Source organism: Macrotis lagotis, chromosome 4 (assembly GCF_037893015.1).
Source record: "Macrotis lagotis isolate mMagLag1 chromosome 4, bilby.v1.9.chrom.fasta, whole genome shotgun sequence".
NCBI classification, from domain to species: domain Eukaryota; kingdom Metazoa; phylum Chordata; class Mammalia; order Peramelemorphia; family Peramelidae; genus Macrotis; species Macrotis lagotis.
This window is the reverse complement of record NC_133661.1, coordinates 248,260,982-248,284,040: the sequence shown is the minus strand read 5'-3', so window position 1 is coordinate 248,284,040 and position 23,059 is coordinate 248,260,982. Positions and strand designations below refer to the sequence as shown.

The 23,059-nt window shown below is 32.8% G+C and overlaps 1 protein-coding gene across 1 annotated transcript in view; it reads left to right on the top strand.

Moving 5' to 3' along the window:
• TTLL5 (tubulin tyrosine ligase like 5) overlaps positions 1-23,059 on the top strand; it is a 469,247-nt gene that overhangs the window by 203,172 nt on the left and 243,016 nt on the right. Inside the window, 4 exon segments of the mRNA XM_074235683.1 lie at positions 935-1,029; positions 14,086-14,121; positions 14,123-14,200; positions 21,019-21,110. Of these exon segments, the coding sequence (XP_074091784.1) occupies positions 935-1,029; positions 14,086-14,121; positions 14,123-14,200; positions 21,019-21,110 (301 nt within the window).

Below are 23,059 nucleotides of genomic sequence, written 5' to 3'. Positions count from 1 at the left end.
GTGAGACTAGATGACCTTCTAGATTTACAATACTTTGATATCACTCTTGGTCACTGTCTTGATCAGAGGTCAGATATTTAATTCAGTGCTATTTTACTTTGTTTTATTGTGAACATGATTTAAATTGTTCTTCTGATTATTTTGCTCTGTATCAGTTCATACAAGACAAAGAAAGCCTTCTTGGTATAAAGAAACATTTTCTTTGATATAATCCCTATTGGTTTTAACTTGATTTCTTTTTCAGTAGCTAAAACTGAAAATGCCTTAACTATTGCTGTGAAAATAAACACACAACAACAATAAAAGCTCTTTTTTAAAAAAGAAAAGCCAAGAAAACAAAAAAGGAATAGTTTCAGTTTGGTAGACTGTGGTATTTTAGTCAGTAGTCCATTACATCAAAAATTTCCAGTAGATCTGTTCTTAGGACACTATTGAATTAAAGGACTCAGTTAATTCTATTTTCCTGGAAGAAAAGCTGCTTCGATTCAGAGGTAAGTAGACATTAGCTAGTGCTTGATTTCTCAAACCATAAATAAGATATAATGACCACTGTGAAACAGGCAGTTCTCTTACCTGCCTTATAGATTTTTTTCATATTCTCCCAATGAATGATTTCCCAATCAATATTGAAAAGAGTTGTAAAACAATTTTTGTTTTATTAATGTATATGCATCAATGGATTTGTGTCATTACTCTCAAGTTTATCAGCTTAAATATCTTTTTCTTAATAAGAATGACCTATGTAACTAAAAGTATTGTATCTGGTCCCTTTTAGTTATTGTAGGTTCAAGCTTAAACATAATTAAAGGTAGAGACTTTTGGGATACTTTTGCTTCAGTAGGATATTGGTAATGAAACTTGGCTTGTATTACAAAGAGATTACAAAGATTTCCTAGAAAATGGCAGGTTCTAATGTTGCCCATTCCTCATTCAGGATTTGTGTGCCAAGACTCTAATCAACGGACATCAGTCAGACCAATTTATCCCACATTTGAACCTTCCAGGCGAAATCCTTTCCAGAAAAGTCAGGTAAGCGAATTCAGCAGCTGGGAGCTTCTAGAAAGGACCACAGGGAAGTGAACCTTGTTATATTCAGTCTTGGTGAATAATTTATTCTGTCAGTGTAACTTTTTTCCTTTTCGTTTTTTCTTTATTTGCACCCTCTTCTTTGTTTTTCTTTCACTTTTGTTTGTTTTTCTTTGCTTCTTTCTCAGATTTTTATCTTTATAATCTGGGCACAAAAGGGAAGTTTATTTACTATCCCAGGGACTGCTTTTTATTTTAAATTATTGTAAATTTAAAAAAAGCATTTTATGATCTTCATATTGGCTTCATGATCCAGACAAAAGGTTGTATAGCTGAAAATCTCACTAGGTGGGTCTCCTCCACAGTATCCATGAAACATTATCTGAAGTAAAATGGTATAGGATCTAAATAGGCTATTTCTGACATTGTCTTATTTACCCTTTCTCTAGAATACCCTTTCTGATCTAACTGCGCCAATCAGCTTGTCATTCTTTTCATACCATCTGCTGGTTCTCACTTAACATGCCTTTATTTATGTCATATGTTCCCTTCAAGATGTCTCATCCTCTCTTCTCTGCTGCCATCTGGATTGATTGCATAACTACCTCAAAACTCATCTTCCATTAAGAAGCATTCCTTCTTTAAAGATCTTATTCTGACAATTCTTTTACTTTGCTTCTAATCAGCATTTCTTTTCCCTGTACTTTACTATTTTATACTCCTGGTCTGTTGCTGTTATTATTCTGTGTATCTTGTTTACAAGATTGGAAGCTTTCTATGGGCAGGGACTGTGTCTTATCTCTTTTCTTCTAACTTAGTCCATACCACATAGAATAGCGATCTTCATTGATAAAATATGTCTGGACTGGCAGGAAGACAGAATGTTACTTATTTAATTACGTGATGCTTTTTCCTGTTGAAAATATTTAAACTTTTTTAATGCGAAGGAGTGCTCTTCTTTGAGATGTCTTTTGGAAAGGAGTCTGCTTTTTGATTGATCAATGGATCATCATAAATAAAAGGGGTTGTTTTTACTTTTAATAGGGAGAACTAGAAGTTTAACCTTATTGTACTGAAATTTATTTCAATTGGTTATAAGCTTCTTCATATTATTCCTGTAGTGTTTGTGTAAATAGTAATTATCTAAATAATAATAATAATAATAATAATAACTTAACATTTATAGTTGATATCATAGAATTTTTTTAGTTAAAAACCATATTATCAACGCTGACATGCAATTTTAATATATTTTTTTCTCCCTTCAAATTTCTTTCTGGAATATGTCTGTTATGGATGAATTCTTGGTTTTTATTGTCAAAATTATGAAAATTCTAGAGTACCCATTCTCTCATTATCTTGCTAGGTGGTAGGCAATGGGTGTTACTCCTTAAAACTATAAGGTATTTTTGTTGCTAAACAAATTGAAGTTACATTACATATAATATATGAAATGAATTTGTCAGGGTAAGAAGAATTATGACAAATGACTAAGCATGTAAAGGTTTTTATCTTTGTGTGGAAAAAAGAGGAAATTCCATTGAAGTATTTAGCTTAGCTTCCTTTTTATCAAGTTTAAGATATTCATGCTCTCAAAATTATTATAATGAGGCTGGAAATTATATATATATTAGAGAAGAAGAAATATCTATAATTAAAGAAGAAGAAAAAGAGGAAATTCCATTGAAGTATTTAGTTTGGCTTCTGTTTTTATCAGGTTTAAGATGTTCATGCTTTCAGATAATGAGGCTGGAAATATATATGTATATGAAGAAGACAAAATATGAGGAGCTAAGTGCTCTTGATCCACCACTTACACAAAAAAAGTCTTATTCTATATTTCTTCCTGGCGATTTCATTCTACCATCTTCACAACTTCGTCTTGGTGGATGGGGACATAGGAATTTTAGGAGAATATATGGCTTTATTCCATTTTTCTATCTTTTTTTAGCGTCCAGTATCTGCTCCAGCTCAATCATCAAACTTCAAACAGGTAAGTTTTGGGTCATTTGGAAATTTTATTTCCATTCCAAAAATAGAAAGTCATTTAGCATTAGTTTCTAATCCTTGAGTTGTATAAGTAGAGAATTTTTCAAGTATTTGAAACATTTAATAGCACAAAATGAAAGTGAAACTTTTGATAGAACATTTTAGAAAAAATAGTGTAGGTCTAATGATTTCATTTTTGCTTATATTCTTTTTGATTATGAATTATCAGATTATCTGTCATAAGAGATGAAGTTTAAGAAATGAAGTTTTATGTTATATAATCTATTAAAGGTTCTTTCCATGTGCTTATACTTTTCATAGTAACTCATAAATACTAACTACAACTGTACCTATTTTATCCTCCTGATTTATCATTCTCTAGTTATTCTCACATTAGTTGGCTTTCAAATATAGTATTAGCATTTAAGTTTTCCAGATAATATTTCTCTCCTGTTCTACATTTTTCTCCCCTTGATCTTCTTTGGGGAAATGGTGATAAATTTGTTCTTGGTATTTCTTAGTAGAGTATAGACATTAGATACACTGAATTTATATTGAGTGTTGTTCACATGATTACTACTTTTCTAGTGAGGCAGGCAGTGTTAACATTGAACTTTGTTCCTTAGTCAGTGGAAGAAGTAATCCTAGCATGTGGGCCATTGAAATAAAAACAAATTAAAAAAAGCATTTTTAAAAAATTTCTAAGTTCTCTTTTTTTTGTTTCCATGCTATACATTGATCAAAATTGAATGTGTTGAGAGAGAAATCATATCCTTAAGGAAAAAATAAAATATAAGAGATAGCAAAAGTACATAAGATAACTTTTTTTTTAAAAAAAATTAAAGGTAATAGTCTTTGATCTTTGTTTAAACTCCACAATTCTCTCTCTGGATATAGATGGTATTCTCCATCACAGATACCCCCAAATTGTCCTGGATTGTTGCGCTGATGAAATGAGCACGTCCATTAAGATTGGTCATCACCCATATTGCTGTTACAGTGTACAATGTTCTTCTGATTTTGCTCCTCTGGCTCAGCATCAGTTCATGCAAATCCTTCCAGGTTTCCCTGAATTCCCATCCATCCTGTTTTCTAATAGAACAATAGTGTTCTATAATGTATATACACCACAATTTGTTCAGCCATTCCCCAATTGATGAATATTCACTCAATTTCCAATTCTTTGCCACCACAAGCAGGGCTGATATGAATATTTTTGTACAAGTGATGTTTTTTACCATTTTTCATGATCTCTTCAGGGTGTAGAACCATTAGTGGTATTGCTTGATCAAAGGTTATGCACATAAAAAAGCATTTTTCATTGAACCTATTAACCAACCAAAATAGCTTCCTAAACATGATTTTAGTATTTTAACCTACTGTATGTAGAATTTGTAGTATTAAGTAGCCAGACTATATAAGATTATTCTTGTCCTTTGAGAACATACATCCTAAGTATCTCATGGAATGAGTCTATCTAGGAATGCATAGCTTTCTGGGTATTATTCCCAAGATATCAGCCTTATATTTAATTATAGTCTTATTTTTCCCTTTATTCATTCAATTTTATTATTCCTAATTTTATCTCTTCTATCTTTGTATTATGTATTTCATTTTAATTAATGGTCATGTCCTATAGTAGCATTTGAAAGTAGTTTTTGTAATACCATTGCCTGACCATTATTATTCAATCGTTTTTTTGCAAATGAAGCTTTTGTCCTTGGAATGTCTTTCTGACATTCACATGTAAGTAGAGAACTTACCTTCTTGTCTCTGCAAAATGTACTTCTTCCTCTCCATAGGTTCTAAACCATGTTATTCTTTTCTGTTGTGTAATGTAGTTATTCAGTTTTATAGTTTATTTTCTCACCTTACTTATTTAAATTTTTATTATAATTTTCATTTCCACATTCTTTCCCTCCCCTATCAATTGAAAAAGTAAGAAACAGGATACCTGTTATACATATATAATCATTCAGAATGTTTCCAAATTAGTCATGCTCAAGAAAAAATGAAAGCAGGGCAGCTAGGTAGTACAATAGTTAGAGCCCTGGCCCTGGAGTCCAGAAAAACCTGAGTTTAAATACAGTCTTAGACAGTAATTATCTAGCTGTGTGACCTTGGGCTAGTTACTTAACCCCATTGCCTTGCAAAAAAAAAAGGCAAGAAAAATGGAAAAAAAATGCTTTTATCTACACTCTTGATTCATTTTTCTAATTAGAGGTAGTTAACATTTTATATCACAAGTCCTTTAAAGTTGTAGATTATTATACTGGTCAGAGTTATTAAGCCTTTAGTCATCTTACTCATTTTGAAATCATTTCTTCTTTCTCATTTTCTCATTTCTCTTATCTATTTAAAATTTTCTCCCAGGTCATGTTTTCTTTTAGGTTGAAACTTATTTTGGTTGTTCTTTCACATCTCCATAGTAAACAGTGTTATTTCAGAATTAGTGATGGTCAGTGTTTGTTGTCATCTGTAGAGTTCATGGCTAATATTTTTTTTTTCTTAAGCCAACAATGCAGATGTTAAATGACCTTTAATCTCTAACTGTTCCTAAATGATGACCCAAACTTGAGTCATTGCTATTTATCAGACCTTTTATTTATGAGTTTTTAACTTGTTTTTAATTTATTGATTTATTGATTCACCATTAAATCAAAACAAGTTTGGTATAGCCATAAATTAAAATTTTTGAGACAATTTCAAATACTTTCTATAAAAATCTAAGTATAGCTGTGGTGCTCTCATTATCAATTTTTCCCAAAGAATCAAGGTTGTCTAATATGATTTAAATTGATTAAGATCTCCCTATTACTTATTTTTCATGAGTCCATTAATGTTTAGATATTTACGATTTTTTTCTTAATATTTGTTCCATTATTTTACTAGGGATCCGTGTTAGACTTACCAGACTGGTAATCACCAGGAGCATTCTTCTTACCATTTTTGAAGACTGGTACCACATTTACTTTTTTCTAATCTTCTGGTACCCTCACAGTTCTTCATGATTTTTCAAACTTAATTGTAAGTGGTTGTGGTAAGTTTTTGTTTTTAAAACCAATTTCCTTTATACCTACCATGAAGCATGTTTTTTTAGACTTGCTGATTTGCATATATTGAATTTTTTCAATTATTGTCATGCCTATTTTTTCCTGAAATTAATTTTCCACAGGCAAATTATTGCCTGATAACATGAAACTTTTTAAAAAGTTATTTATCTTCCAAAATGTAGTTCATGTCTTAATTTTGTCCTTTGTTAGTTATTAGTTGACCAATAATAGTCTAGTCCATTTTTTCTATCCACGCATACATAACTCAATATATACATATAATATGAGTGAATATATATATGTGTACATACAAATAGTTTGATTTATATGATGTTTCTTATTTATTGAATATTGAGTCATTCATTTTTATTTCTTTCCCCCCATAATCCCGAACCATGGCATATTTTAGTTAGGTTATATATTATTGACAAAAAAGAGTTTGGTGAAACTTTATCAGCCTACTATTCTTAGTATGGTAGTTTTATCTCCCTGCCCCCCCATCTTTGATATTGCATATTTACATTCATTGCTTGATACTTATCTCTTAAATTTCTATCTTTTAAATCTTCTTTCAAATAGAATATGTATTTCTTTATTATGCTGAATTTGAATCATTTTTGATCATTCCTTCACTTCACTATTAGTCTTCTCAAATTCTCTGTTGTCAATCAGTTAGATAAGTGATACTTATTTCTCTGAATAGATTTAAAAATAGCAAGGCCATAGTAATCATAATGTAAATCCCTTGATGCATTGTGCAATACTTGAACAATAACTGGATAATCTAAATTTTCTGTGAGCATTAAGTATTTTCAGTCAGATCTATATTAGTCAAGTCAGGTGGTCTGAGAGGCTCTATTTTTTTTTCTGAGTGTTACTCCCAAGAGTAACATAGGTTTATTTTTCCCTTTCTTCATTAAATTTTATTACTCCTAATTTTATCTCTTCTATCTTTGTTTTATGTATTTCATTTTAATTAGTGGTCATGTCCTATAATAGCATTGAAAGCAGTTTTTGTAATACCATTGCCTGACCATTATTGCTCAGTCAATTTTTTTCTAATGGAGCTATTTTTTTCCTTGGAATGTCTTTCTGACATTCACATATAAGTAGAGAGCTTATCTTCTTGCCTCTGCAAAATGGACTTCTTTCTGTCCATAGGTTCTAAACCATGTTATTCTCGTGTAATATGTGTGTGTGTATATATATATATATATATATATATATATATATATATAGTTATTTAGTTTTGTAGTCTATTTTCTCACTTTATTTTTTTAAATTTTTGTTATAATTTTAATTTCCACATTCTCTCCCACCCCTACCAATTGAAAAAAGCAAGAAATAGTATACCTATTACATATATATATATATATATATATATATATATATATATATATATATAATCATGCAGAACATTTCCAAATTAGCCATGCTCAAGAAAAAAAGAAAACAGGGCAGCTAGGTGTCACGGTGGATAGAGCCCTGGCCCTGGAGTCAGGAGAACCTGAGTTTAAATCCAGCCGCAGTGTAAACGTAATCACCTTTTTTTTTCTTTTTTTAAACCTAGACTTACTGCAACCTCAAGTTATAGATCGTGGCTAATTTATAGAAATTCAAAAGCATAAAATGGCTTGAGTCAAGAATATTTTAATGTAGTTCTAGCTTTGATTTATTTTACTTTTTCTCCTGCAAATATCTTGTTAGCTAAATATTTATTTCCCTTTGATTCTTTCTATATTATTTGCATCTACTTATAATATAATTCAAAGTTTTCTACAATGAATATTATAGTGAAATGTAGTAAAATGCATTTGCTACAAAAAATATTCTCAGTTCAGATTTACAGTCCCTAGCAATACTTATTTGTTGATCTGTTTGTAATGAAAAAGCCAAATGCAGTGAATATTTTCTTCTCTGAATCTGTAGATGTACCAAGTATATGTCATTTTATATAACTTCGGTGTTATTTATAAGGAAACAATAGTTAGAGTAATATTTCTAATTTTCAATTTACTTTCTATTTTCAATCATGAAATTCTTTCATAGCATCATCAAAGGGACAGGAAGTCCCTCTTGATTTCATTCCCCATTTCTAGTATTTGTAAGGAACATTGCTTTCATGTACTTAATTCTGACCAAGAAGAGAGACCAAATGGAAGACCTGAGCAAACTTAGGAGAAAGTGACTCCATCATCTTTGAGTCTGTGATAGCTGAGAAAGGGGTATGACAAGCATAATCAGATGTGTGCTCTAGATTTTAGGAAAGCAGTTCCACATATTTCAGAGAAATAATTGCTGTAATCTCATGGCTTGAAACTCTGGCAAGGATTTCTCTTAGGCCTTAATAGTACTCCACAAGCAAAATTCTGGCAGCATGGGAAATGTCTCATACATGTGGTTGCAACAGGTTTTAACAGGGCATTCATTATAAATCTGGAAGTACTAATAAGTAGCCAAAGAGGATAAAAATCGAAGAATGTCATAGACAAAAGAACAAAGCCAAAAAGGCTGAAGCTTGGAACAATCTAGTTCTTACTGAGATTGCTAAGAATTAACAAAGGGGGAGGTATTAAATTCTTAATAAACTTTCCTGGTCTCTGTCAAGGAAATTGAAACTCAGAGATGTAAAGTGACTCATTCGAAGTCATCCAGATGGGGAAACAATTTTTACAACTAGTATTTCTGACAAAGGACTGATTTCTAAAATATACAGAGAACTGAGTCAAATTTTTTAAAAAACAAGCCATTCCCCAATTGACAAATGGTCAAAGGATATGCAAAGGCAATTTACAGATGAGGAAATAAAAATGATCCATAGTCATATGAAAAATTTCTCTAAATCATTATTTATTAGAGAAATGCAAATTAAAGCATCTCTGAAGTGCCGCCTCACAATTCTCAGACTAGCCAATATGACCAGAAAGGACAGTGATTAATGTTGGAAGGGATGTAGGAATCTGGGAAACTAATACATTGTTGGTGGAGCTGTGAACTCATCCAACATTTCTGGAGAGCAGTTTGGAACTATTCCCAAAGGGCAACAAAAGTGTGCATACCCTTTGATCCACAGTACCAAAGGGTAAAAACATCACTTGTACAAAAATATTCATAGCAGCCCTGTTTGTGGTGGCAAAGAACTGGAAATCAAGTAAATGTCATGTGGTATATATATATATATATATATATATATATATATATATATATATAGTGGTATATATATATGGAACTATTGTTCTAGTAGAAACCAGGAAGGATGGGAATTCAGGGAAGCCTGGAAGGATTTGTATGAACTGATGCTGAGTGAGATGAGTAGAACGAGAAAAACATTGTACACCCTAACAGCAACGTGGGGGTCATGATCAACCTTGATGGACTTGTTCATTCTATCAGTGCAACAATCAGGAACAATTGGGGGACTATCTGCTATGGAGAATAGCACCTGTATCCAGAGAGGATACAGATGTGGAGTTTGTGGAGTTTGAACAAAGATCAAGGACTATTACCTTTAATTTAGGGAAAAAAACTGATAATTTATTATGTAATCTTGCTTCTCTTATACTTTATTTTTCTTCCTTAAGGATATTTCTCTCTCATCACATTCAATTTGGATCAATGTATACCATGGAAACAATGTAAAGATTGGAAAATTGCCTTCTGTGGGGGGGGGGGGGAATAAAATTAGGGGAAAAATTGTAAAACTCAAAAACAATAAAATCTTTAAAATGAAAAAAAAACTGTTACCCAGATGGCAAAGTAAGAATCTGAACTTAAAAGTCTTCTGACTCCAAGTTTAGCTCTGTTTCCATTGTATGGAATGCCATAGTTTTAAAATTTCTAAATTTCAAAGACTTTTAACAAAGTCTCTAATAATATTCTTGTGGACACTATGTAGAAATTTGGACTGGAGGAGAGTGTAATAGTTCCATGCATTTGGAACTGGTATCCAAACAATATTCATTAAAGATTCAGGTATTAAACCTTCAGTTCTAACCTGAAAGGTTCCATCTTAGTTCTAAGATACTTTGACTTCAAGAAAACCTAGAAGTTTAGGGGAAAACTCTGCCACTGCCCCTTTCTCTAATTGGCAAAAGACACAAATGGCATGCTTATTAAATTTGTAGATGCTATAAAAGTGAGAGGAATAGTTCATGGTTGAAAGGCAGGCTTAAAATCTAAATTATTCTACTTAGGTTTAAAAAAAAAAACAGTTACACAGTTCACTCCAGGAAAATAAGAAATTGGAATGGGTAAAGGTGAGGAGTTTGAGTTTAGGTAATGATACTCTATATGAAGAAAAAATCTTGGGGTTTTGTTTGATAGCAAACTTAATATAAAGTAATAATGCAATGCAACTTTCAAAAAAAAAAATGAACTCAAGCTTAGGCTAAATTAGTTAATGCTTAACATCCAGAATAAAAACATAATACTTCCAAATCTCCTGTCCACTAAGCAGGCCACAGCAGGAGTATTGTGATTAATTTTGACCATCTCATCCATTTTAAAAGTGAGATTGATAAGCTAGCACTCATTCAGAGAAGGTGACTAAAAAAGTTCCTGGGTTTAATCTGGGGAAGAGAAGCCTTAGTGAGAGACAGCATTATTACCTTTAGTGATGTGAAGTTATGTGGAAGAGGAATTGCATTTGTTAATGGTTCGTTACAGAGGGCAAATCTAAGTCCAGAACTTTCTAACCGCTACAATTAACCAAAATAAAAAGGGTTGTTTTGGGAAGTAATGTTTCCTATTACTGAAAATGTTCAGAGGATTCAAAATGTTGCAGAGCAAATTTATACACTTAGTAGGAAGCTGGAACAGATAACCTCTAGTCTACCACTGACTACAGGCCCTCATCACCTCACAGCTGGACCACTGCAGGAACCTCAAATCTGTTCTCACTCCAACCCCAGCTACCAGATTTTTTTTCCTAAAACATAAATGTGTCTCCCTTACTTAATACAATTTAGTGGCTTTTTATTGTCTTCACGATCAAATATATAATATTATCTTTACTTCACTTTACTTCACAACTGGCCCCTTTTATTTATTTTGAATTTTACAGTCCCCCCCAAACTTGCTTCCTTCCACCACCCCTACAGAAGGTAGTCTGTTAGTTTTTGCATTGTTTCCATGGTATGCATTGAGCTAAGTTGAATGTGATGATAGAGAAATCATATCCTTAAGGAAGAAACATAAAGTATGAATATAGCAGAATTACATAATAAGATAATTTTTTTTTAAAATTAAAGGTAATAGTCCTTGGTCTTTGTTCAAACTCCACAATTCTTTCTCAGGATACAGATGGCATTCTCCATCGCAGATACCCCAAAATTGTGCCTGATTGTTGCACTGATGGAATGAGCATATCCATTAATGTTGATCATCACCCCCATGTTGCTGTTAGGGTATACAATGTTCTTTGAGTTCTGTTCATTTCGCTCAACATCAGTTCATTCAAATCCTTCCAGGTTTCCCTGAATTCCCATCCCTTCTTGTTTCTAATAGAACAATAGTGTTCCATCACAAACATATGCCATAGTTTATTAAGCCATTCCCTATCTTTTGTATCTCTTAATGTCAAAATGATCCCTTCCCTCACTTTCAACTCTTAGCCTCCCTTGCTTCTTTCAAGATTCAGCTTAAATTCCCATGGTAGTTCTTTCCTGTTTCCTCTTTGTTCCTCTCCCCCATTCCTGTTACCTTCTCTTGGTATATATGTGGTATGTATGTGGTTATTTATCTTGTCTCCTCCATTAGGACATAAAGGGACAGTGCTTTTTCCTTTTCTTTGTATGCCTACTACTTAGCAAGCAAAGTGCCTGGTACCTTCTGTGCCCTTAATAAATACTTATTGATTGACTAGCTAGCTAGAAATGGTATTTATTGTAATGTTCCATATTAAAGAAATTCTATTATAACAAAAAATGAGGGACACTTCATTAATTTTGTTTTTTAGGACTTTGTATTTTTATTTAATAGGCTTATTCCTTAGTCCATACTCATTTTCCTTTAAAAATTAATTTGAGTTTTTTTTTAAATCTCTGTTGCATAAGTCATCAGATAGGACAGATAGGACTTTAGGGATCTTTAGTCTAACTCTTACATTTTATAGATTGAAAAACTCCGTGGGAAACAAAGAATCCTAATAGAGTAGAGTGATCCTTTCAGCATACTGCTTCAGCATACATACTTTTGGCTTACTATCTTTTTACATAGATTCTATCCAGTTCATTGACTTCTCATAGATTTTCCCCTGTTCTAAAAATAGTATCATCAAAAATGTCCCCCATCTTGCTATCTTCTTGCATTGTTTAAAGTTAATTTAAATTTAGATAATACTCTTTCTGTTTAAGCAGGTAAGGGAAAAATCTTCTTTTCATCCCATCATTCATTTATTCGTTTTCACTCAGAAGTCATATTTTAAAATAAAGATTCTTTTTGAAGATCATTTGCTTTGATTCTTTTCCCATATCTCTAAAGTTTTCCTTTGACTTAACCCTTCAGTCTTCTTAATGTTCTCTATCTTCATGGGAAATTATGATGGGTCAGTGAAAGAAAATCAGCCTTTTGCTCTATTTCACAGGTTCTTACCCGCAGAGTAACTAGCGGCATATCCATTTCTAACAACCTTCTTGAAATTTGATGCTCATCTTCTCTTTGACTGCTTATCTATCTGTCCATTTTTTTCAGCATTAAAATTACTGAATTGTAATCTGGGTAGGGAGCGGGGAGGGACTTGGAAAAAAATATTTCTAAAGATTCTTTTGCATTGAGTAAACATTTTTGCTTATAGAGTAGGGAAAAGTTTCTATTTCCTCCTGAATTGCTTTTTTTTTGTTTATTTTTGAAAGTCAGAAATGAAGAGATCTTGTGCTTTCCCAGCTTATTTCACTTGTAATTTAGGCATTTTTCATCTTATCCTATTCCTTATGACCCTATTTGGGGTTTTCTTGCCAAAGATACTGAATTGGTTTATGATTTCCTTCTGCTCATTCTACAGATGAGGAAACTGAGACAAAATAGGGTAAGTGATTTGCCCAGGGTTACATAACTAGGAAAGTGTCTGAGACCAGATTTGAACTCTGAAAGATGAATCTTCCTGACTCTAGACCTGGTGCTCTATCTACTGCACTGCCAGCTGCTCTTTTTCTGCCATATTAACCAGTTTTATTTGTGTTTTTAAATAGCAACATTACCTGCATTAGCAACTCAGGATCTGGAAGCTTTATGTAACCTGATTCCTTTTATTATCTTACTTGCCATGACTTTACTTGTTCAACCGGCAAAAGCAATATACATTTTACTACAGTTGGGACTTTACCGAGTGTCAGAGATTAAAGGAATACATATCCTCATAATGAGACTGATAGGTAACTTGCATTTTCCCTTTAGCTGACTATTGGAATCTAGCATTCTTGAGTTCCTTTATATCATCTTTCTTTAATCCCTTCTAGTCACATGAACTTCCCTGAGTTAATGCCTCAGATCTTTCTCTGTGCCAATCAATGACTTTCTAATATCTGCTTTTTCTCTTAATTTTCAAACCCAATATTACACCTGTAAAATCTACCATCTCTTATTTTTGTTTTATACCACATTCCTCTTTCCTTCTATATAGTACATATTTATTTATTGAACTGGGGGGAATTCATTTTCATTTTAGTTTAATTTTAATTTTAGTTGCCATAGCCCAGAAATAACTGTCTGTTATTGTTATAAAATTAGATTTAAGAATCATCTTAGAAAACTACTTGGAAGCCTCTCATTTAAGATATTTCCTGAACCTACAGTATCTTTTTTATTCCTTCTCCCTTCTTTTTTTTTTAATCCTTCTCCCTTCTTACCTCCATTTTGCTAAATTTCATCTTGACCTTGAGTATTGGGGTTAGTTAATGCTAGCAGGGTAGACATTTTGGCCAATAGACTTTGGAAAGTATAATATTGATGTTGGAAGAATGAAAAGAGAAAAGAGGACCAAAATAAGAAAGAAAATTTGTGTTTTTTTTCTTTTTTGCAGCGTTCTCGTCCTCTGTCTGCTAGTGATGCTGAAATGAAAAAATCTTGTGGGTTCAGCAAGGGAGAAGGTCCCAGGGAAATTAGGTGGTTCCGTGCTTGGCTTATCTATGGAGGAGGTAAAAATAATTCTATTTCTGGCTCTGATAATTGCAGATAAAGGTGAGGTGGGAATGAGTTGTGTCATCCTTCTACAGCAGTTTAGGGATTTTTGGCAATTAGAATTTTCACTGAAAAGGGGGAAGGAGTCATCCTGGAGGAAGATGATATGTGGTGGGGTTAGAGAGACCAGACTTCATGACCTTTTTAAAGTAATAAAAGAAAGAATGAAAAGAGATGAAATCTATAGAAATATCAAGATAATACCATTTGAAAGACAGCAAGCCATGGGATATCTCAGAAACAACAAAAGAAATTATTTTCAGGAGAAATAAAGGAATTAAAAATGACTGAAGAAATACCTGCTGATGTAGCACTAAAGATAATGTAAGAAAAGTCTCTGTCGGTACATAATAGATACCCTCAGAGAATGCAAAGAAGACTTAAACCAAGAAAAAAATATTGGAAGACTTAAAGGAATATATAAATGTAACTAAGAGGTTTAGAGTGTAATTAAACAAAGATATGAACTTACAGAAGAAATCTTAGGAGGAAATAAGTTACAAAATTGGAAGTAACATAGAAAATATAAAGACATTACTAAAAGAGCAAAAGACCAAGCAAATTACTGTAGCAAATATCTAAAGAGCAATAAAATTTAGGAAAAAAATTAAAATCATTGGCTGTTGCTGGAAAAAAAAAAAAATCACAGTTCCAGAAAGCAGTTCTGGGAGGCTACTTTTTATAGTCACAATAGTCTCTGAACACATCAAAATGAGAAGTTGCTCATTTTTTTCAGGAAATTATAAAAATTATAACAATATAAAAATTACAAAAAATATTAAATTTATAAAATTTATTCATAAAAATTATAAAAATATTTTTAAAAATTCCCAGAATTAGTGAGACCACATAACACTGTATTTAGAAAGAATCCCTAGATCTCACTTCACCCTGATGCCTCCAAGAGAAATTTACACTTTGGGGAACAGATTTTATGTTTTTGCAAGGCAAATGGGGTTAAGTGGCTTGCCCAAGGCCACACAGCTAGGTAATTATTAAGTGTCTGAGACCGGATTTGAACCCAGGTAATCCTGACTTCAAGGCCGGTGCTTTATCCACTACGCCACCTAGCCGTCCCCAGGAACAGATTTTTAGACAGCCCTAGAAGGCAGAAAGGAATAATAAGAAAGGTGATGGTATGAAAACAACAGTTCTTAGAAAGGGAAATTGCAAATTAATAACACTATAATAAAAGTTTGTTTGGGGGGGAAGGTAATGAGGACAAGATACCTAATTCTTATTTGAGAAAGGAAGCATCAAACAAAGAAAATACAAAAGAGAATGTAAACTTAAGGCATTGGGGTGAAACAGGTCAACAAGAGGGAGGAGAAGTTGGAGAAAGAACAATTTCATATGCAATGTAAGCAAAAGAAGCAGAAGCTATTGACTTACAGTAGGATAAGTATGTTAGGCAACTCTAAAACTGTGAATTGAAAATAAAATGTCAAATTACATTGTCAAGGCAATTCCCTCCACTATTATGGGTCCAGTTCCTATCCCTATTCTCTATCTCTTCATGTTCACACATCCACACTTACAGCACTAAGTCTTTTGAGATATCAGACGTGTATTTTTAAACATATGTATACATATACACACATGTGAGTATATGTAGACATACATATTCATATCCAGCTCTTAGCACATTGCTGGTACATAGTGGGCTCTTGAAAAAGGTTTATTGATTGAATGATTGATAAACATAGCTAATGGAAGAAAACATAAGCAACAATTATAATCTTAAATGTGAATACATTGTTTCCTAAAAAAAATAAGAAAAAAATGGATAAAAACAAACCCCAACAATTTGCTGCACATGAAAAATACATTAAAAATAAGTGGGTAGAATAAGATTAAGAGCTTTTTTTTTTTTAAAAGATAAGTTAGGGAGGCTAGGTGGCGTAGTGGATAAAGCACCGGCCCTGGAGTCAGGAGTACCTGGATTCAAATCCGGTCTCAGACACTTAATAATTACTTAGCTGTGTGGCTTTGGGCAAGCCACTTAACCCCGTTTGCCTTGCAAAAAACCTAAAAAAAAAAGTTAACTGCAAAACTAATTTTAAAAATAATTTTTTAAAAAAGGCAACAAAAGACAAAGAAATGGAATCCCAAAAGATAGTAATGGATATAAAATATTAGGGGAAATTAAGAGATGAATGTGTATAAAATACAGTAAGTGATAATTAGTTTTGTTAAAGAAATACTTGGGCACCTATGATTTTGTTAGTGTTGGTAATTCTTTACTATTGAAGATTGCATGTAAGAATCCACAAGTAGAATTTCATAGTTGTTATGATCCAAATAATCATCACTGTGGGATCAAACTGGTATCCACCCTTTCCAAACCTGGTTTCATGCTCAAAATCTTTTCAGCTGTTAGTATATCCTTTGAGAACCCAGGCTCAAGAATATATACCATGATAAGACAATGAAGTAGAATTTTGTGGAGTTACAGATGTAGATATAATAAGATAATAAATTTTCCATTCTTTAACAACTTTGTGAATAATAAATATAGTCCCCCCAAAGGTAAACTAAATGTCAGATTTAACAATGGAAGCCTTAAGTGCAAATCAAATAAATTCTCCAACTGATGAAAAATTGTGGATTGAGGGAGAGTGAGGAGAAATTGAGAATAAGGCCTTAAAAATGGAGGTAACCTCGACAAAAATAAGGAAATTTAGTCAAGAGGGTTTTAGGTGAAAGATAATGAGTTTTATTTTGAACAGGTTGAATTTAAGCTGCAATTGGGACGTCCAGTTAGAAAGGTGAAATAGGTGGTGCGGTGGAGTCAGGAGGACCTGAGTTCAATTCCAGCCTCAGACACTTAATGATTACCTAGCTGTGTGGCCTTGGGCAAGCCACTTAACCCCATTGCCTTGCAAAAATTTTAAAAAAAAGTGAAATAGAAAGTTGGTGATATGTGCCAGGAACTAGGAAGATCTGAGTTGAATTTTTAAATCTGAGGGTCATTTAACCTATATGAGGTGATAAAGTCATTGAGAAAGAATGTAGAAGAGGGTCCAAAACAGAGTAACTGTGGGATATACTTGCTGTGAAGAGACAGAATTCAGATCATAAGGAGTGATGAAACAAGTAGAATAAAAACCAAGGCAAAGTCAAAATACAGAGAATGAAAGTATCTTGGAGGAAAAAGTTGTTTACAGGGTCAAACAAGCCATTAGATTCAGCAAATAAGATCATTGACATCTTTGAAGATAACTTTTCAGTAGCTTGATGAGAATGGAAGCCAAATTACAAAAGATTGAAGTAGAACAAGACGGATAGTCAACTTTTTCTAGGAGTTGAGTAAGAAAATGAGCTATATAGAACCATAGAGCAATGAAACTGTTCTTCTGAAAGTATTTTTCAAGCATGGGGAAGACTTGGACATGTTTGAAATCAGTAGGAAAAAACTGATTTATAGGGAGGGTTTGAAGATTAGAGAAGGGTTAAATTAAGAGGGAGCAGTCTACTGGGCAAGATGGAAGAGGACAGAATCATATGTATATGTGGCATGTGTGAATATGTTAAGGAAAAGGGTCTTATTGTCTTAGACTGAGGAAAAGGACAAAAAACTGGGAAATGATGACAGGGGATTTGGGGATGAAAAGTAGAATAATGAGCTGCTCATCAATGTCCGTAATTTTTACAAGAGTAAAATGTGAAATTCTTTGCTGATAGCATGAGGTAGGAGAGGAGATAGGAGAAAATTGAGAAAAGAAGATAAAAAAATAGAGTAAATGAGAATATATTTTAATAATACTCACCCTCAACTTTTGATACTGTAATAGCAGTTATCTATAATTATACCACAATAATGCAAGGATACTTCAATATTAGACAGATCAATTTATATAAAGTAATGAAGTCATATTACCATATTAATAAAAGTATAGGAAAAGCTTCTAAGAATATGGCTATAATAATTTTTAAAATACATGGAAAAAGAATTTTTCCTTAATATGATGAAAGCATCTCCTTGAAATCAACAGCTCACATTCTACATAATGAAGAGGTACTTGCCTCTGGAAAACACGGATGAAATAGAACTGTTTATACATCAGCTGTTTCTAATAGAATTGTAGAAATGCTTCCTATAGGAATGAAGCATAAAAAAAAAGAAATTAGAAATCTTGAATATTGGTATCAAGTGATTAAAATATCTTATTTGCAAGTGACAGGTTTGTTTAACTAGAAAATCCAACCACAAGGAATTAACCAATAATAAATGAATTTAACAAGTTAAGTACAAAAAAAATTCATAGTAATTGACAATAATGATGATAAAAATCAATTATATGAATGTTTACCTACCATGGCACACAGGAAGCCTTTACAGAACCTAGGATAATAATATTTCCCAAATCATTTTACAGAATCAGTACAAAACTATATTACTTTATAGAAGTGGATAAAACAGGGGCAGCTAGGTGATGCAGTGGATAGAGCACTGACCCTGGAGTCAGGAGGACCTGAGTTCAAATCTGGACTGAGACACCTAATAATTACCTAGCTGTGTGACCTTGGGCAAGTCATTTAGCCCCATTGCCTAGCAAAAAAAAAGCAAGAAGTGGATAAAACAATAACAAAATACATGGAAAAAATTAATAAGAACATCAAGGGCAACTGTGAAACAAAGATAGATGATAAAATTCCATTACCAGATTTCACAACATATTTTAGAGCAATATTCCTCAAAACCTTTGGTACTTGATTAAACAAAAAAAAAATCGAACAATGAACTAGAGAAGATATTCTAGAAGTAGACAAAAAGGGGCAGCTAGGTGGTGCAGTGGATAAAGCACTGGCCCTGGAGTCAGGAGGACCTGAGTTCAAATCTGCTCTCAGACACTTAATTACCTAGCTGTATGACCTTGGGCAAGTCATTTAGCCCCATTGTCTAGCCAAAAACAAAACAAAAACAAAACCAATAAGTGGGTAAAGCAATAACAAAATATGTGGAAAAATTAATAAGAACATCAAGGGCAACTGTGAAACAAAGATAGATGGTAAAATTCCATTACTAGATTTCACAACATATTTTAGAGCAAATCCCTCAAAACCTTTGGTACTTGATTAAACAAAAACAAAATCGAACAATGAACTAGAGTAGATATTCTAGAAGTAGAACAAAAAGGGGTGGCTAGCTGATGCAGTGGATAGAGCACCAGCCCTGGAGTCAGGAATACCTGAGTTCAAATCAGGCCTCAAACACTTAAAAAATTACTTAGCTGTGTAAGCTAGTGCAAGCCACTTAACCCCATCCATTGCCTTGCAAAAAAAAAAAGTAGAACAAAAAGTCTGCAGAAGATTGGTGTCTGATCCAAGTACAAGTGTCCTAAATATTATAAAAAGGAATTCAATAAAAATTGTTGGGAAAATTAGAAAGCAATGTGGTGGAAAATCAAGCTTAGATCTATATTATGTAATGCTTCAAATTATGAGTTGATCAATGACATAAGCAAAAACAACATTTAAAAGCTAGAAGACTGAGGAACTATATATAAGACCAATTATTGCACAAATTAAAGAAATTGGGTTTAAAGTGTTAGATTTAATTATGTGAAAACTTTTAATAGGATGATAAAATAATAACAAAAGGAAAGTAATGAAGAAATTTTTTTATAGTAAATAGAGTTATGTGGTAAAAAGTCTTGATGTATACAACTTAGATGACCTGGGACAGTAATTGTTGAATTTCATTTTGGAAAACTATCAACCTTTCCAGCAATGTAAAACAAGTATAATCTCGTATTCGGTAAATTGGCAAAAGTAATTAAAAGTGACAAAATGTATTGGTGAAGCGGGGTGTGGAGGAAAACATTCATTGTTACTTTGATGGTGGAGTCATAACTTGTGGAGAGCTATTTGATAATACAGAATAAGTGGTGTAAAATTTATTATGGCCTTTCATTCAGTGATTCCTCAGAATGTATCCTTTCAATATGATTAAAAAATTTTCTACAAAAACCATATCTTCCTTAATATTAGACTTTTTTTTGAAAAACCTATAAATGGACAGCCATATTTGCATAACACATTTTGTTATATCAATGCCATGGAATGCTGTTATTTTATTTCATATCACAGATAGAGGGAATATAAATAAATTTGGAAAGAATAAATAATGCAGTGAAGACAGCTAAACTAGAATAGCAGCCACATGTTCATTAACTATGACTATACAAAAAACTTCATATTTATACAGATGTAAATGGACAAACGAGATGAGAAGGGGACATAGAGCAGAAAGGTTGTTATTAATTTAAATATATTTTATTCTAAATTGTTTTGTTGGTGTTGGATGTGTTGTTATTGTTATTTTGGGGATTTTGAGTATGTGGATAGAGCACTTAGCCTGGAATCAATACTATCTGAGTTCAAATACAGCCTCAGATACTTACTAGCTGTGTGACCAGGGGAAATTTATTTTAACTCCTTGTCTTCCTCAGTTTTCTCAACTGCAAAATGGTAATTATTATGGTACCTACCTCACTTGGTTGTTTTGAGGGTCAAATGAGATAATATTTATAAATCTGTACCTGGCACATAGTAGGCACTTAATAAATGCTTGTTCCCTCCCTCTTCTCTATATTTGAAAAAGAAAATGAAGGTGGAGAAAAGATTTCTTGAAAAGTGAATCTTTGAATAGTATTCATCCCTTTATTCTGTATTTTTGAGCTCTATTTTTAGCCATTGCACTAATTGTAGCATTTATTTTAATGTTATCAATAGTGGTTTGATGTGACTCTTCTTTTTTCTCTTAATCTAGATCAAGGTTTTACGGCGGGTGAAAGAAGAAAATGATCGTAGAGGGGGATTTATTCGCATATTTCCTACATCAGAAACATGGGATGTTTATGGGTGAGGTAACAACCTTAGGGTTGGGAAATATGCACCAATCAATTGACTTAATTCTTGGATAGAATTCTGAGGTACCTCTGCTACTTATTGCAGAGCCAGCACAGTATCTGATGAATAGAGCATTGGACTGGGAATCAGGAGACCCGAATTTGAACCCCTCTGCAAACATTTGTTAGTGTCATTCCAGAAAAATGACTTAACATCATAAAGTCTTAAAGACACTTTGTAAAATGTAGGCAGTTAATTTTTTTTATTACTTATCTCACAGGGTTGAAGGGAAAAAGATTCTTTGTAGACCTTAAAATACAATGAAAATGTGAGTTATTATTGTTGATTGTGTATGTGTGTGGCAAGTCATTTATCTCCTATAAGCTACTTTCTTAATCTACATAATGAAGGGATTAGAATAGGTTAATTTGAAGACCCCTTCCAATTCTTAAGTCTTAAGTTCTATCATACCATGATTCTGTGAGTTTGAAAGAATATAAGCCTGAAAAGATTCTCAATGAAAGAAGCCTATTTTATTAACTCTTCTTCTATCTTACACAGTATACTTTTCATTGACATAGATTCCAGAATACCTGATAATTAAGGAGAGAAGCAATACTTGACTATTGTGAATTAGGAATTTTCATTTGCTTTTTGGGGGGTTATTTTTAAGGTTTATTTTTTTTTGGCATTTTGAGAGATGTGACTTAGTATGTTTTCTCTAGAATTACTTTTTGTTATTTCAGTCATTCAGTTAGTAGGTATTGTCTACTATGTGCCTTGTAACTGTGGAGTACAAATTCACATTAAAAAAAAACAACCTTTATTTGTATCTAGTAATATTCCAAACAATTAGGTACTTAAGGTGAATCAAAGATCAAATAATTATAGTCTAATGGGAGGATAAATATGATAGCCATTCAGAACTTATTATCTCCCACAACTCCCCTGACCCTTTATAAGCTAACTTTAGTTTATCTTGCCAAGATTCAGGTCTCCACAACATTCTCCAGCCATCTCTATATACCATGTAGTTTTCACTTGAGTCAGAGCCTCCTCCACAGATGAAAACTACTGGAGTCACCCTGGGATTTGATAGGGCAGTTTTAGCCCTATCTTGCCCAGATCCTGGCTCCTATATTTTTTCCTATTAAATCATTATCTAGATTTATGAAGCATTAAAAGAAAGATTGAGAGAAAGAAGGAAAGAATGATGAGGAGAAGAAGAGATCAAAAGCAACAGGTAGAGTTTGGCATTCCTGATTTTTTTCATCAGAAACTAGAGGAAAGGAAGAGAAAATGAATGGCAATTGTTAATCGAATTGTTGAATTAGGGAGAAATGGGAAGACAATAATGTTGGTGACTTGAGGAAAAAAGGAAAGGTTTATAACTCCCTTGGGGAGTTCAATGGAAAATCAATCAGAGATAAGCAAGAATATTGCCATATAGCACTGAGACTTCAGCTGAGGTGAAATAAGATAAATTTGTAGTAGACTTAACATGATTGTATGACTTCTTACAGTGGTATTCAGCAGGCTATGGGTTCAAAGAAGGCAACCTATATAACTAAGAGTTGGGCTTTGGGGCAGCTAGGTGACACAGTGGATAGAGCACCGACCCTGGAGTCAGGAGTACCTGAGTTCAAATTCGGCCTCAGACACTTAATAATTACCTAGATGTGTGGCCTTGGGCAAGCCACTTAACCCCATTGCCTTGCAAAAACCTTAAAAAAAAGAGAGAGAGAGAGAGTTGGGCTTGGTAAGATATGAGTGATAATCGGATAAAATGGGGGTATAGAACAGTGTAAAATTGAATTGATTATTTAACATGTTATGGTTATGAAGAAAAAGTGAGGTTAGTCTAGGGGATATTGACAGAGAAAGAAAGTAATGATGCAATGATAAATCATTATTAGGAGAAATATGAAAAATAGATTGAGGAGAGAGGCAGAGACAGAGAT